Source organism: Halyomorpha halys, unplaced genomic scaffold (assembly GCF_000696795.3).
Source record: "Halyomorpha halys isolate HHAL.00 unplaced genomic scaffold, Hhal_1.1 Scaffold52.1, whole genome shotgun sequence".
NCBI classification, from domain to species: Eukaryota; Metazoa; Arthropoda; class Insecta; order Hemiptera; family Pentatomidae; genus Halyomorpha; species Halyomorpha halys.
This window is the reverse complement of record NW_027104988.1, coordinates 1,819,258-1,834,486: the sequence shown is the minus strand read 5'-3', so window position 1 is coordinate 1,834,486 and position 15,229 is coordinate 1,819,258. Positions and strand designations below refer to the sequence as shown.

The window sequence follows — 15,229 nt, the reverse complement described above, 5'->3', positions numbered from 1 at the left end:
TAAATGTGCCTTTCAAAAAAAACTTTCAGATTTGTTTGCTTTATGTTGATATTGACATATCATAATTTAAATAAGCTAATTATTTATGGAAAATGTTTTATTTATTCTATAATTGATATTATGCTGGATGCTTCTATTTACAGTTGTCAGGGAAATTTTATATCATTTTATAATTTATTTGTCGACAGTTGAATATTTTAATAAAACAACTCTCATAAATTATAATACTTATTTATACAGTTTTGCAGAAAAAAGTGAACTATCCATTAATATAAGTAAATAAATTTAATTCTAAAGTTTGAAAAATACAATAATAAAAGCGCCGAAAAAAACACTGATCGGATAAAATAACTGAATTACTATTAAAAATTTAATGATAGTTTGTACACTTTCATCAAATTATTTATGTAAGGAAATTTTTTAAAAGTTTAACTTAATCATATAATAATTTGTATTTCAGCTACAATTAATTGATTTATTGTTTGTTGAACTAACTATAATATAATAAAGTCTCATATTGTATTTTAATATTTGTATAATACACGAGTTAAATTGATATCGTATTTTTTTTTCTTTTATCACTAAGGATGAATAGGCTCTACAGCTTAACTGGCGATGGTTAAGTCACAACTTGGATGGATTAGTAGGGTTCTACTGAATTGTCCAAATTTTGTTCCGTTTTAATCATTACATGTATACTTTTTCTTTAATTATTATTAGGATTATGATTCCATTATTTATAATAAATATACATTTTAATTTAGTCTAAATCCTCAGGATACAAGATTAGTAAATTTTATAAATTAATATTCAAAAAAAATTAATAAGCTCTTGATACAAAGAAAATAAAAAGTATTTGATCAAAACTGATATAAATTTAAAAATAAATAGTACATGGCCCCTTTGGAATAAGATAGTAATTGACAAACGCAAGGATAACCTCTTAAGATTATTTTCATTTTATCTGAGTGTACCATACGCCTTATCTACTTCTTCAGTCCTGATTCATTACAAACACTATTGTTTGTAAAGAATGTTCTAATTCTTAAACATAAAATATCAATGTAATATCACAAATATAAGTATATAAATTACTAAATATAAATTAATCATTCTCTGTTATGCTACTAAGTAATAAATCTTGCCGTTGGTGCTATTCTTAGAAAGGAGTAGTTACTACAATATGGTTCGTTAATTTGAAATGTAATTCGATACTCGTGCATTAATATCACATGTTTAGATGGAAAGATTCCATAATTGACATAATCGTTCTGGAATACGTAGATAAACATTCGGTATTCGTTTCCTAATTTAGCAATCTTCTTAGTATATCTGTGCCCCTCAGTATCCATTCAACCATCCTCACATTCATTCCAGGGAGCGACAGTTTGATCCGTGAGCATTCAATAACTTTATGATTTTCTAATGTTTGATTTTATAACTAATTTGCATAAAAAAATAAAATAAAAAAAATGTAACTTGATTTAATCTATATTTGTAAATAATAATTTCAAAATTAATTTTATTATCCAATTGATTCTTTTTTAATTAAAAGTTTTTATTAATGGACGAAAAGGATAGGAAAATTTTTGAAAGTTTAAAATAAACTATAAACTATAAAAATTTCATTTCTCTATTTTGAACATTGTATTAACATTAATATATATATATTTTTTAGTATTATTGAATTTCTTTAATTTTTTCTTTATTTTTTTTGAGCATCCAAGAGCTGATTTCACTTTATGTATTACTACAATTCTTGTTAGGGCTAATTATTAAATTTTTATTTTTTCAATTTTGCGAAAAATTTTGATTTATATAAAAAATATTTTCGTGGTTTCTTAGTCGAAAAAAATATTTAAGATATTTGGCACGGAATGTGGTTTTTATTATATGAATGGAATATGGTCCGGGTGCGGACAAAAAAAATCAAATAGTAAATAATTATACTATTTTTATTATTATTATTTGAGTTATTTACTTTAATTATTTACTATTTGAGTTTTTTTGACCGCACTCGGACCATATTCCATTCATCTATACACATGGTCAATCAATAATCTTCCGGTTTTTATTATATTTTTCTCACCACTTTCTAACTTGTATTTACCAACATTAAAAAAAAAAAAAATTAAATCTGTACCACCATTGAAGGGTGCAGGACTTTGTAAGGAACTAACATACAAATAAAATATAAACTTATACAAGCATGTATTTCTAATACATAAATATCTAATTCATTAACAACACAGGGCACCAGTGATTTTGCGGCACATGGTTTCAGAGTCGATTGTGGATAATTCTAGCTTTCTAAACATGAAAAAAATATCAAATAGTGGTCTAAATTGACTCCACTTTTTGAAAACTCTATATTGTAAGATAAAAACGTTTCAATTTTTTTTAGATTTTTTTTTGGGGGGGAGAGGAGTAGATTATGTTTTAAACTAAAATAATGTTATTAGTTATCGAGAGCCAGATAAGGAAAAAGAGTATGTTTTTAGAATCACTCAACAAGTTACGAGTTCCAACAATATTAGTTGGAAAGATAATTTTTTTTTTATTTATTTATAAAGTACACTAAAACTTTTATTTTTCAATAGTAACAGAATTATGAATGAGAAGTGGATAGGATTGATCAAAATAAAAAAAACATTAGTAAAAATATATATTAGGAAAACCATTTTTCAAACGATAGTCTGGAATAAGATCAAGACAAATCCTTCATAAGGTTTAGCAATAGTTAGTTAGCCATCACATATCTCTCTGGGGTCAAAGATATCCTCTTTTAGTTTTTCGAAACTAAGACCTGGAAATTATTAATATATATATTTGAAACATTCATCGTTATTGTCTAAAGCATACACACATGGTAGTATTATTGGATGAATCCGAAAGCGCTTATTTCATCAACTCATACTATTTATTTTAAGGATATTAAACTAGCAATCTTCACACACACACCTCGACACACCGCTAGGTAGCCTTTTGTATCCTCTTGAAAGTGCCTCCTTAGAGGTTTTACACACTTTAATTTGAATCACATATTTATGCCGCAATCAAAGTAGTTTTCCAAAATATGCTTGGTAAGTTTGTTTAACAAATTCATTTTCATATTAAAATTATTTATTCAACAAAAGAGATTGGGACCATTAACAGAAGATTTGAGCGAACTACTCACCCTTTGTCCTAAGAAATGTAATGTAAAACGTAAAATAATAACGAGGAATTTTACTGACATCCGATTGGCTTTCATCCAAGTTTAAATATGTTAAAAAAATAAGGTGCTTCAAGGACTATTATACAGAATAAGTGTGGCAAGAGATATGATAACCAAAACCTTTTTTTCTTTTTTTTTTTAATAAATCAGTTTATAACGAAGATATAAGAATAGTTTATGTATATAAACACACACATATATAAACTATAAACTAGAATTTTTTATTTTATCAGTGTTATCAATAAAAATAAATATTTTCAGTTATATAATTCAGTATTTTATTTGTAATACTGATTAAATAGTAATTTAATCTAAATTGAATTCAACAGCATGTAATTATATTTTTTAAACATATCATAATGATATTAAACATTTTTACTTGCTATACATAAGTTATATATTAATTAAAGCTTTAACTCAATAAACAATAAAGAAGTTATAAAATGTTTCCCCGATTTACTTCATGTCACTTTTAATTATTGCGTAACATTTTTTTTTGTTTTAATATGGTATCTCATTAAGAGTGGTACTCTCAGTGATAATACATTAAAGGTCATCGCTGCCAGTTCCTACGAAAAGCACCCGAAACTAATTATACAATCCACCATTACTAATTGAATTCAAACTAGAATTAATAAATTAAAAAAAAACATTCTTTTTTTAAATATTTATTTATTTTTTTATAACTTTCACCAAATGACATAAAATTGTACTGATTTTCATTAACACATCCTTGAAACGGATGTTAAAAACGAATAGATCATGAAACAATTTGTCAAATTAATTCAAGTCTTTAACAGTTTAATAGTTTTTAAATTCTATGGAAATTGTCAACATAACTTCTTCTCTTATAGAAACGGCCAAAGAATAACAACGTATAGTAAAGAAAGGGATAGAATTCTCTTTCTATTAATGGAAAGTGGACCGGGATTGACCCTAATAAGAATTATCTCTTCACCAATTATGGACAATCAAGCAATAAATTTAATTACTACATTTATAAATAAATGCAAAATTGTTTTCGGGTATAAATTCTTCCTTCAGAACGTCTTAAAAAATTGGATAAACTACAATTTACTTATTTAATTGTATAGCAGATATTCACTGAGATATTCCAACGATTGTAATTATAATATTTTTTCATTATTATTTTATTTTTTTTTTAATTAAATAATTTGTACATATGAAACAGAGTACATGCTGCTATTAAAGATTTTCTCGAGTATTAAAAAATATCACACCAAAAACGTTTGTTGATATTTACAACCAAGATAATTATTTATTTAATTTTAATTTTTTAAACTAAAGTCAATTAATTAATTTATTCAAAAATGATATTGAGTCAAAATGCAATTATATTGTTCAAGATAGCATGAACTTTTTTTATTTACAAAATTTTGCTGGCTCTTTATTTATAATTATCATACAAAAATACCAAATGGGTTTTTTCCTGTAGGAATAAATACGTAAATTAAGACTATATAATAAATGATTACGTTGAAGAAAAATACTGGTAGTGTAGTTTAACATTTGACTCAAATTATTAAAATAGTTGTCTTACGTGTTTGTGATTAAACACAAAGATAATTAATTATTCATATGCTTTAGTTATGTATTCGTATATGAACATTACGAAGTAGGAATTAAATCAAAATATTTCTTTGCATGTAATTTTTAATTAATCTTCTTTTTCTATTATTACTAAATCCTGTTTCTTTACCTCAAATTAATTTTTTACTTTATTTGAAGAATATTTATTTTTGTAAAACCTGTGGGAAGATCTGATGTAAATACTATCATTGATCTACGCTCCTATGGTAAGCAAGTAATACTTTTATTTACTCTACTTTAAATATATATATATATATTTTTTGAGCTATTATTTGCACCCTCGGATAGACAAAAAAATGATCGGAAAAGGAAAAAGTGGCGGGTTACTACTATGAATTATCTAGGACACCGCTGTTTTTTGACCTATGTTGTCCGTGTGAACGCAAATACCATTAACAATGCGTTTCGATTAGCTGTTAGCATCCTTATTATTTTCAACACTGTTCAAGCTAGAGTAGTGACATTTCAGAACTGAGATAGAAACCAATCGTATTCCTGTTATAACGGTAAATACACAATAGACTTCGGCTGAATTCGAAGCCGTTTCTATCATGCGCATAGTTTAGGTTGTTTTAAAAAATTCAGATTTAGTCTAAAATCATGCAAACTATAACAAATTTTTATTACATTTATAAACAATCAATAAGCGTTTTAATATTATTGGATTCTATGCACAAACTAAATTTTAGTTAATATTAGGTACCCTCTATGCTAATTATGACATCAATCTAATGGAAAGGTTCAAATTTCAATGCTGAAACATACATTAACGTCAGTGTTTTTACAAATATAAAAGTCCGATATTGATATCAAATTTTCAATACCATATAAAGAAATGAGGAGTGAATAGATATTTCGTAATCCTGCCACAACTTCTTGAGTTCGAGACACAAAATTCAAGGGTCAAATTGATAAAGTTGGACAGCTCATCTGAGACCAGTTCAATCGTCATTTTGTTGAGTGACAATCGTCAGAGTGAGTAAATAAATTTATTTAAATATTTTTTGAAAACTTAAAATTATAATGAAAATTATTCTAAAAACTTCTTAAATGGGCATATCTGATAGATAAACCAAATTTATATTGAAAATGATGACTTTGTTTAAACAGAAGAAAATTCATTTGTGATAATTTTTTATTTTATATTATTTTTATTGTAATAATTTTTAGATTTAGTACTTTAATTTGACAAAAAAAAACTTTATTTATGAGAAATGGATACATTGACTTTTTATATCAATGCTTAAAATTCTAATATATTGATTGCTGAATCTCATCTTTCAATCCCGGTTATATATAATTGTATGTATATATGTATGTATGTAAGAAACAAAGGCACATCTATATATTTTTAGGTAACAGAATCATTTAAAATATTTCTAAACAATAATCAAGATTTAGTAAAATTGTATCCTTTTTATTTTTATTGTTGCATGTAGGAATATATAATGCACAATATAAAATAATGTTAACTAATTACGGATGCACAGTTCGAACACTTTCACATTTCTTCAATGTATTTTTTTAAAAAATTAGTCTCCTACAGAATAATAAATTTATACTTCCATTAAATTCACAAAATGCATATTTATAATTTATAATGATAAACTACCTAACCAAAAAATAAGGAAAGCCAATAGAAAAAAATGTTTTGAGCATATTATTGAGTATATTTTGTCTTGATTAAAACAAAATATGTTTATTAGTTTTTCCGTTCATCTTATATCTTAAAAGATTGATTTCATGAATTTTTTTACCATGAACCATCACTGTTATTAAGTTAGTATTAGTGTTTTAAAATATGCATAAATAAAATGGTGCTCTACCAAAATAACAAAAAGGGAATAAAATTATGAATCTTAATCAGCTAAATTCATATAATTTAGGTTGTTAAATTTTTATTTAATCTTTAAGCCAAAGCATTGACATGTTAACAACAACAAATAAATTCTGTCAATTCTGAAAAAAAAAAATGATAATAAAAACTTCTTTTCTATGTAACAAATTAAATATTAATATAATATTGACTATTATATTAGCATAAACAATTGTATTTTCCTACGTATTTGGTATCAGTAGCCAGCTGTCATTAACCCTGAAATCCTTCCCTTCGAATTATAAAAAAGCTCTTATCATCCTTCAATTCATTACCATCAATGTAATTCTGTATATTTTAGTGTATTCCATCAACGTCTAAACGTTTTACGTTGATGGAATACACAATATAGTTATTTAATGATTGATTCATAAATAACACTGGAATCATTTTCATAGTTACACAGTTAAATAGGAAATCGTGACAGTATATTTTTATATTCTTAAGGTAATAAATGTTTTCGATTATTAGATTTTTTCTCAAAGTAGTATTCGATTTTATATTTGTTTATAACTTATGAATTATCCTATTAAACAATAATTTTGTATTTAAAAAAAATTACGATAAAAATATTGATTAAAATTTAAAATAAAAAATATTGGATCAGGGCAATATTAAACTAATAACCCTTAAGGCAACATTATTAAAGAATGAGATTAAGTTGGCAAAAATGCTACTAATTACTTAAATTAAAACTTTTGTGAAACGAAATTCAGTTATAAATAGAGTATCATTTGAACATTTAACGAGTAAATAACCAATAGAATATCGTAATTACAACATTTTATGTTCAATAACTTCATAGGTACCCTTTAAGCCGAATTAGAAGACTTATGATTAATAGACTGAATTTGGAAAAACGAAAAATTTTCGATAGTCTGGATGTGTCAAAGTGAACAACAGAAATAAGAAATACTGTTAAGAGAAATTTTCGAGAGCGTAAAATCAAAATATTTCCTCGGTTTAGCAAACAGTTGCTCAACTACGTTCAACAGTCGCATGAAAAATCGTACCTTGACTCCGTGCTAGTCTACCTCAGTCCAATGAACTTGCTAGAAGTAATCGAGGCGAATGTGGGACGGTTCCTCACTGTTCAATGCGTTAAGTTTTCTCTATTCGTCAGAAATGAAGAAAATGAAGAAACATTCTTATCAAAAATAAGTTGCTGTAGTTTAATGCATGCAGTAAGTACATACAATATATCAGCTAAAAAATATTGACTCTTTAAGGTATTATTATATATTATATTATAAGATTTTACTAGATTAGAGATTATTTTCTTCCGAAGGGACTATTGTTTACCCACTTAATAAAGAGTGCCGCAACTCTAAAAACCCATCGTGAACACTAAGCGCTAAACAAACTTATAACAAATTGTTTTGTTTTTTTTAAATGGCCAACATTAGTCACGGCTTGGTCTAATAGTAACTAACATTGTAGATCATAGGAGTCAGCTGGTCTCATGGATCGTAGTATAGAGATGGCAGTAATTATGGGTTTTCTCGTCTGTGCATGCTGGTTTCAGTTCATAAGAAACTTTTTCATGATTCGGGCTTAACATTTTTTATACTACCAATAACCTAAGGTTGATAATATATTTTCTCGATTCTAGTGATCTTAAAGATCAACTATAAAATAGAAAACAATTCCTATTATAAGATATATCCAATATTGTATCACTGGCATTGAAAATTAAAGATATTGGGAATTCCACATATATACTCATTGAGACTAGTAACAGATATAAATGTTAAATTAATTAAGGACATTTTATAAACATTTTTGCATTTTTTTTTTTCATATTTTTGGAATTTGTAACGGACTGTTTCGCTATATTTTATTATATAATTACTAATTTGAATTATTACTGATACAAATAATTCATATTTTTACGAAAGACAATGACTGTGATTATACTATAATTATAATACTTATTTATTTAGTACTATGTACAATTATATGTATGTGTACTGAATCTTGTTAGGTTTATCTAATGGAGCTCGTGTTATCAGGCCATGCGACAGTAGTGAATCTATTATTATATTTACGTAATTAGTTAGAACTATTAGTAGTTTAGAAAATGATTTATAAGAAGTCTTCATTTCTTCCTTCCAACAGAGAATTTGTAAAAAAATAAATAAAATAAAACATTAGATTAAAAAATTTCATAGATACCGCAAAAAAAGGTGTCCTACTTCAACAAGCTACCCAGTTACTCTTTTTAATATAAATATATACAAATAATTAAATACATGAGTGGGTGAAGATGTTAATGCCATTTTAGGATAAATAGAATTTTTACTTTGAAAAAATATTTTAAATACTAATTTGCTACCAATGGGTAGTTTCTCTACACGCCTGTAACACTCCAATTTAATTCAGATCAAATTTACTAAATATATTATAATGTACAGTTGTAAATAGCAATAAATAAAATTTTAAAAATACTAATTTATACATACCGCATTGTTTAATTTTTCTACATCTTAAAAGGTGGTCATTTTTGGAAGTTAGAAATTAAATTTTCCAGTCATAATAGGAATATATATTAAATTCAATTTTTTTCAGATTCATTTTTTTGAAATTATTTATTTAATACCAGATCGGCCTGGTGGGCCTTACATGGTTAATGTAAGATACATTTTTTTTTTAACAATTGAATATGGGGGGTATAGTCTCATACAAAATACACCCCTAACTATATACAATGTTATAAATAAAACTGAAAATTAAGATAAAATAAATAGATTAAAATAATGATTCTTAATAAAAAATGGATTTAAAAAAATAAATAATTGACTCCTTATAGAAATAAAATGAAAGTGAATTTAAGAAAAAGATGAAGAGAAAAAAAAATTAAGATAAAATAAAATTTTAGAGTGACAATAACAGAACTGATAAATATAGAATTTATAACAGGATGTCCTGCAGCAGCCTGAGCTTCAGTCTTCGGGTTGAGGTTGGGTTTCCCAAGTTGTAGGTCACTGCTCCTTTAACTGTAGGCAACTGGGAGTGGAACTTCACGAACCTTTTTTTGATGTAATCTTAGATTCATTTGGTTGTAATGTAACACCTTCATCTATTCATCTCTTAAATTTCTTTTCTGGTATATTTTTTGGTATGTAAATATATATCTATATTAATTTTATCTTCATTTGTTTCACAGGATGGCAAATCCAAAATGCAGACTCGAAAGGGACCCGCCTACTGCTGAAGCATTAGAACTAGCCAAAAACGAGCTAAGAGAAACACCAGAAGTAGTCCAGGAGGCTCTAAAGAAACTTCGAGAGCTTATTGAGAGTAAGTATTTCAAAGGGTAAATTTATTTTTTTAAACCAAATATATAATTTGTAGTTTAACTTTACATATTTATTGATCATCTTATATCTTTATATTAGCATACAATGCTGAATCGGGCATAAATTATTCATAAATAAAAAAAATGTATTGATAAATACTACAATATGCTAAATTCAATGATTCAGTTTTCTTAGCGACGTTTAAGCAACTCGATAATGTTTATAAATTTATTTCCAACATTTTTATTTTTTTTTTATTTTAGATGTGAAAAGATCATTCATTATTTTTAAGAAATGTTTTAAACGATAGAAGATTAGGTTTAGAATAAACAAATTTAGAAAAGGCAAGAGGTATTGGTGCTGTATGTGTCTATTCATACTACATAAACATACCACATTAAAAATAAAATAATAAGAATAATAATTATTTTTAAAACAAATGAAATGATATATGTACATAAATATATAAATAAATAAATACTCAAAATCAAGTTGTTATAATATAAGTAAACAAAATTTAAGCTATTAAGAAACTTAAAGTAGGCAAAATAAATTGAATTATTTTGAACACATTCATACAATATTTAAATTCTGCCAACGAAATCTCGAAACAAGCTTTTTCCTCAATTTGTGGCAAAGATCATGATAATCTCTCCAAGCAGCGTTATTGCTACTGAAAGCCAAAAGAGACTGAGTGGGAATATTAGAAGAGGCACTGAGGAGAGTGGAGAAGCAGGCAATTTCCAGAACTCTAATAGCGTATTTACGAATTGTATCGGGGCTATTTCCATTCAAATCTTCAATAAAAATTGTATGGATGATTGGAGCTGGTTATGAATTACTCCAGAGGATATTAAGAAGATAATTATGGTTTTGGTGAAAGTTTGAGAATTCGTGTAGTTCGAACAACAAATGAGGTGTTGAGGTGATGGTAGAGGATGTTTGTAACATAACATGTGGCATTGATTATTGGTCGAAGAATTTTAGACTGAAAGGATTTGATATGACTGATGTTCGAGCATTGATCTGTCCCCATGGGGTTTAAAGTTGTAGGTCCTAGCACTTCTCAGGAACGTCTTGTAGATTATAAATTTATTTTCAATTGAAAGGTGAGATCTTCTGTTCAGTAGTCAATTCAGGTGATTTTTGAAGCCTGGTATGTGGGTTCCATGCTAGTCTTTAGACTAAAAAGGAACCAAGGAACAAGGCAGGATCTACATTCTGTTTCATAGACGTAGATGGGCCGTTCAGTAGTCACACCACTGATCGATCAGGAAGAGGTGTCTTTAAAGGTTTAATGAGATAATTATTTAAATAATTTATAAGGTGCCATTTAAGATCTAAGGGGTTTAATATAATCAGGGAATGTTGCAAGAGAGTTATCGGCATTTGTAGTGATATGAAGTATGAAAATGTAGAGAACAGGACCCAAGATGCTGCCTTGTAAAACACCAATCTCAACTAGATAATAATTGGAAAAGTTTACCACAGTTGACTCAAAAGGAACGGTGAGAGAGGTAGGATCTATGCATAAGGGTTTGTATAAATGGATTTTCAAACATCTTACGTAAGCTTGTGCTAAGTCCAGAAGTCCGCCAAGCAATATCGCCAGAATACATTATGTTCTAATTATTACATAATTAGTAGTTTAAATTAATATTTTATTGAAAAGAAATATAGTTAACAACACGAAAATCTTGATGAACTGTGAAATGTCCTGGGTGGAATCCACATCGGTGTGAAAGGATTTTTTTGTGTTAAATATGAGCAGAATTTGTTTTAGAAGAATTTTTCAAATATTTTTGTCAGGAATAACAGCATTAGTGTAGATTAATTATTATTGGTGGGTCTACCTTTTTTAACGAAAAGTATAATTATGGAATGTTCCTCATCAGAGGATGGTTTGTGCGTAGGACTTGTGTAAGTCAGTACGGTCCTTAATGTAAGGAATAGGATATTGTATGATCGTATCAAGGTAATTTTAATAACTTGAATTTTGTAATAATAGATTATGCATTGGAGAGGGCAATGTGGAACCAATCTCTCATTTGCTTAACACTTCAAAAACAATGATAAGAACACACTTATAAACACTTAACCCTAACTCCCTGTTTTATCCACGAATTAATTAGAGCAATATTATCAATCATATAACGCATTTCCTACCTTAGGAGCTTTAGTAAACAAATTTCAATTGATCTACTAAATTATTATCGTCAAATATTTAATCACTGATAAAAATTACATACAACCTCAGTAGTTTTCCATTCTATTGGTTTTTTAAGAGATCGAATTAATCAATATCGATTTTACAAAGAATGTTGCCAACTGTTACATAATTTTATTAAAATCTTGATATAAAAATATATAACTAATTATTGACAATGAACATTAAATATTCATATGAATGTGTCATTACTATAAAACAACTAAAGAAAATATAAATAACCATCGTATTGACTGGAAGACCTATATTTCCAAACACGAACAGGAAACTAGCTGTTTATTATTGGTTTGTTGATTTTTACTTTCACTACTTATATATAGTTTCGTGACAAGCTCTTCTTTTTCTTGAACAAAACCTGGACAATAGAAGAACGAATGTTCCACTGTTTCATCCACGGAATCACAAGTTGGGCACGATGATCCGTCCTCCAGTTTGAAGCGGGCTAAGTAGGTCCTGAAGCAACCATGCCCTGTAAGTAGTTGAGTGAGGTAATAATCCAACTCTCCGTGTTTCCGGGATATTCATGTTGATACATTGGGAATCATACGGTGGGTCCTTCTTCCAGAAGATGAGGTATTCCAGCGTCTCTGTTATCTTTCAAGAGTTTGAATTCTCTCATATTTTTGCTAATGTAGCCCAGTGAGCATCCGGTTCTTCTCGTTTCGAAAGATTATCTTGTCCTCTGCCGATCCAATGCATATCCGCGATGACGCAAACTGCATCGTAAGATACAGTGGGAAAAGCTCGAGCGACACTCATAGTACAAGAGCCCAAGAGGAGAAAAAAGGCAGTTATCTCACCCCAATTTTTGATTACTTTAATGAAAACTATGTATAATTAATGGTCAAAACTGCTGAGTCTGCCAAGTATAGATAGAGGTAATAACAAATGGCGGGTGTTTCAAAGCGATAAAAAAAACTAATTTTTCATTCGGAGCTCTATACCTTAAAAATTAGGAACAACACAAGAAAACCTAAGAGAACGTCATTTGAAGAAGAGTAAATTTTCTAAAATATGAGACCTAATAGAGTTATTTACGTTAAACAGTTTTTGAGATATAGCTTTTTAAAAAACAACATTTCATAAAAATCAGGTGAAAAATGAAAGATCAGTAGTTAGTGAATTTATTTTGAAAAATTTATATCTCAAAAACCATTTGAAGTACAGATGTCTATTAGCACTCAAATTAAAGCTAGTTCAATGAGCTATAAAGTATTTTATGATGTTTACCTTCGTAGGAGTAATAGTTTACATGAAGTTTGCTAAAATAAATTGATTTATAGTTGTTAGAACAAATTTTCATTTGCCAAATTCATATTCATATGTGAATATCATAAAAACTACTACCCCTACGAAGATAAGTGTCATAAACTACTTTATAGTAAGTTAAATTTCCTTTATTTTGAGTGTTGGCAGACATATGTGCGTCCAATGGATCTAGTGATATATTTTTTTCAAAAATCCAACATTTTATACGAACAACTACAAATTAACATTTTGTGAGTTTATTTAGTCAAATATCATAAAAACTACTACTCCTACAAAGATAAACATGATTAACTATTTTGTAGTAAATTTAACTAGCTTTAATTTGAGCGCTGGCAGACATCTATATGTCCAATGGTTTCTGAAATGAAGTTTTTCAGAAATCAAACTTATTGTCCGAACAACTATAAATCAATTTATTTAAGCAAATATCATGAAAACTACTATTCCTACGAAGGTAAAGTTCATAAACTTCTTTATAGTCCATTAAACTAGCTTTAATTTGAGTGCTAATAGTTCACGTCACATAGTTCCTTAGATATAGAATTCTCAAAATAAATTAACTTACTACTAATCTTTCAGTAGATTTTTAAGAAATTTTACTTTTTAAAAAGCTATATCTCAAGAACTATTGGATGTAAATAGCTCTTTTAGGGCTAATATTTCAGAAAATTTACTCTTCTTTAATTAATGTTCTCTTAGATTTTCTATTGTTATAGGTAGTTTTTAAGATATAGAGCTCCGAATGAAAATTATTGTTTTTTTAAGGTTTTTAATCAGCCCCCATTTTTTATTCCCCCTACTTATACTTGGCACTCATAAATTTTGACTAGTAATTATACCTAGTTTTCATGAAAGTAATCAAAAATTGGGGTGAGATAACTGCCTTTTTTTCTTCCTGGCTCTTGTACTATAAGAGCTTCTCTTTGAAACACACAGATAGCTTTACGAAAATATGACTGCACTTGGTAGGCTTCCGCCCAGATTGGTGTTGCATACAAAAGCGTGGAACTGGTTACAGAAGCTTCCTCTGATTTTTTCTCGGTCCTCTAATATTTGACATAATCCTAGCCAAATTCATTAGTCACTTGTGTTGCTCTGGAGCTAAATTTGTATGAGTGTTCATCAAAGTATGGCGTCAATCTACACTTGGAGATAGCTAATAGATAGCTTGGATTAAATATTGAACTCTTGGACAGTGTGACTGAGATTTGAGATTTCTCTCACTTTTCTATTGGCTATCAGCCCTGTCTCTGTAGTATGTGCTCAGTATGCCTTTTGAATCACAATAGTAGTTTTTAGATTAATTTGTTTTACATCGGAAATATATTTCTTTTTTTAGTTAATTTGATTGCTAATATATTATAGCATTAAAATAAATAAACATTTAGACGAATAAAAATACAAATTTATATCAAGAAAAAACACAATAATAGTTGTGTTGAATGGAAATAATTTTTAAAAGAATATATCAATATTAATATTTATCTTTAATGTGGAATGGTATTGAACTTAAGACATTCAATTCTGTAATACAAGATAGATTAACAATTTTCCAAGTTATCTTATAATCAATTATTCCTAGAAATAGATTTTGCATGTTTCTTAATAGGATTAAAACCTAGCAGCCAAAGTATGAAAAAAAAAATAATGAGAAATCTGAATCTTACAAATAATTCTATTATTAATAAATCAATTTGCAACTGCAACTTACACCTAATAGCATTGAAACT

General features: G+C 27.6%; 1 protein-coding gene across 1 annotated transcript in view; it reads left to right on the top strand.

Annotated features, from left to right (window-relative positions):
• LOC106691549 (clavesin-1) overlaps positions 1-15,229 on the top strand; it is a gene marked incomplete in the record, with an annotated part of 22,825 nt that overhangs the window by 222 nt on the left and 7,374 nt on the right. The window contains 1 exon segment of the mRNA XM_067047223.1: positions 9,871-10,004. Within this exon segment, the coding sequence (XP_066903324.1) occupies positions 9,872-10,004 (133 nt within the window).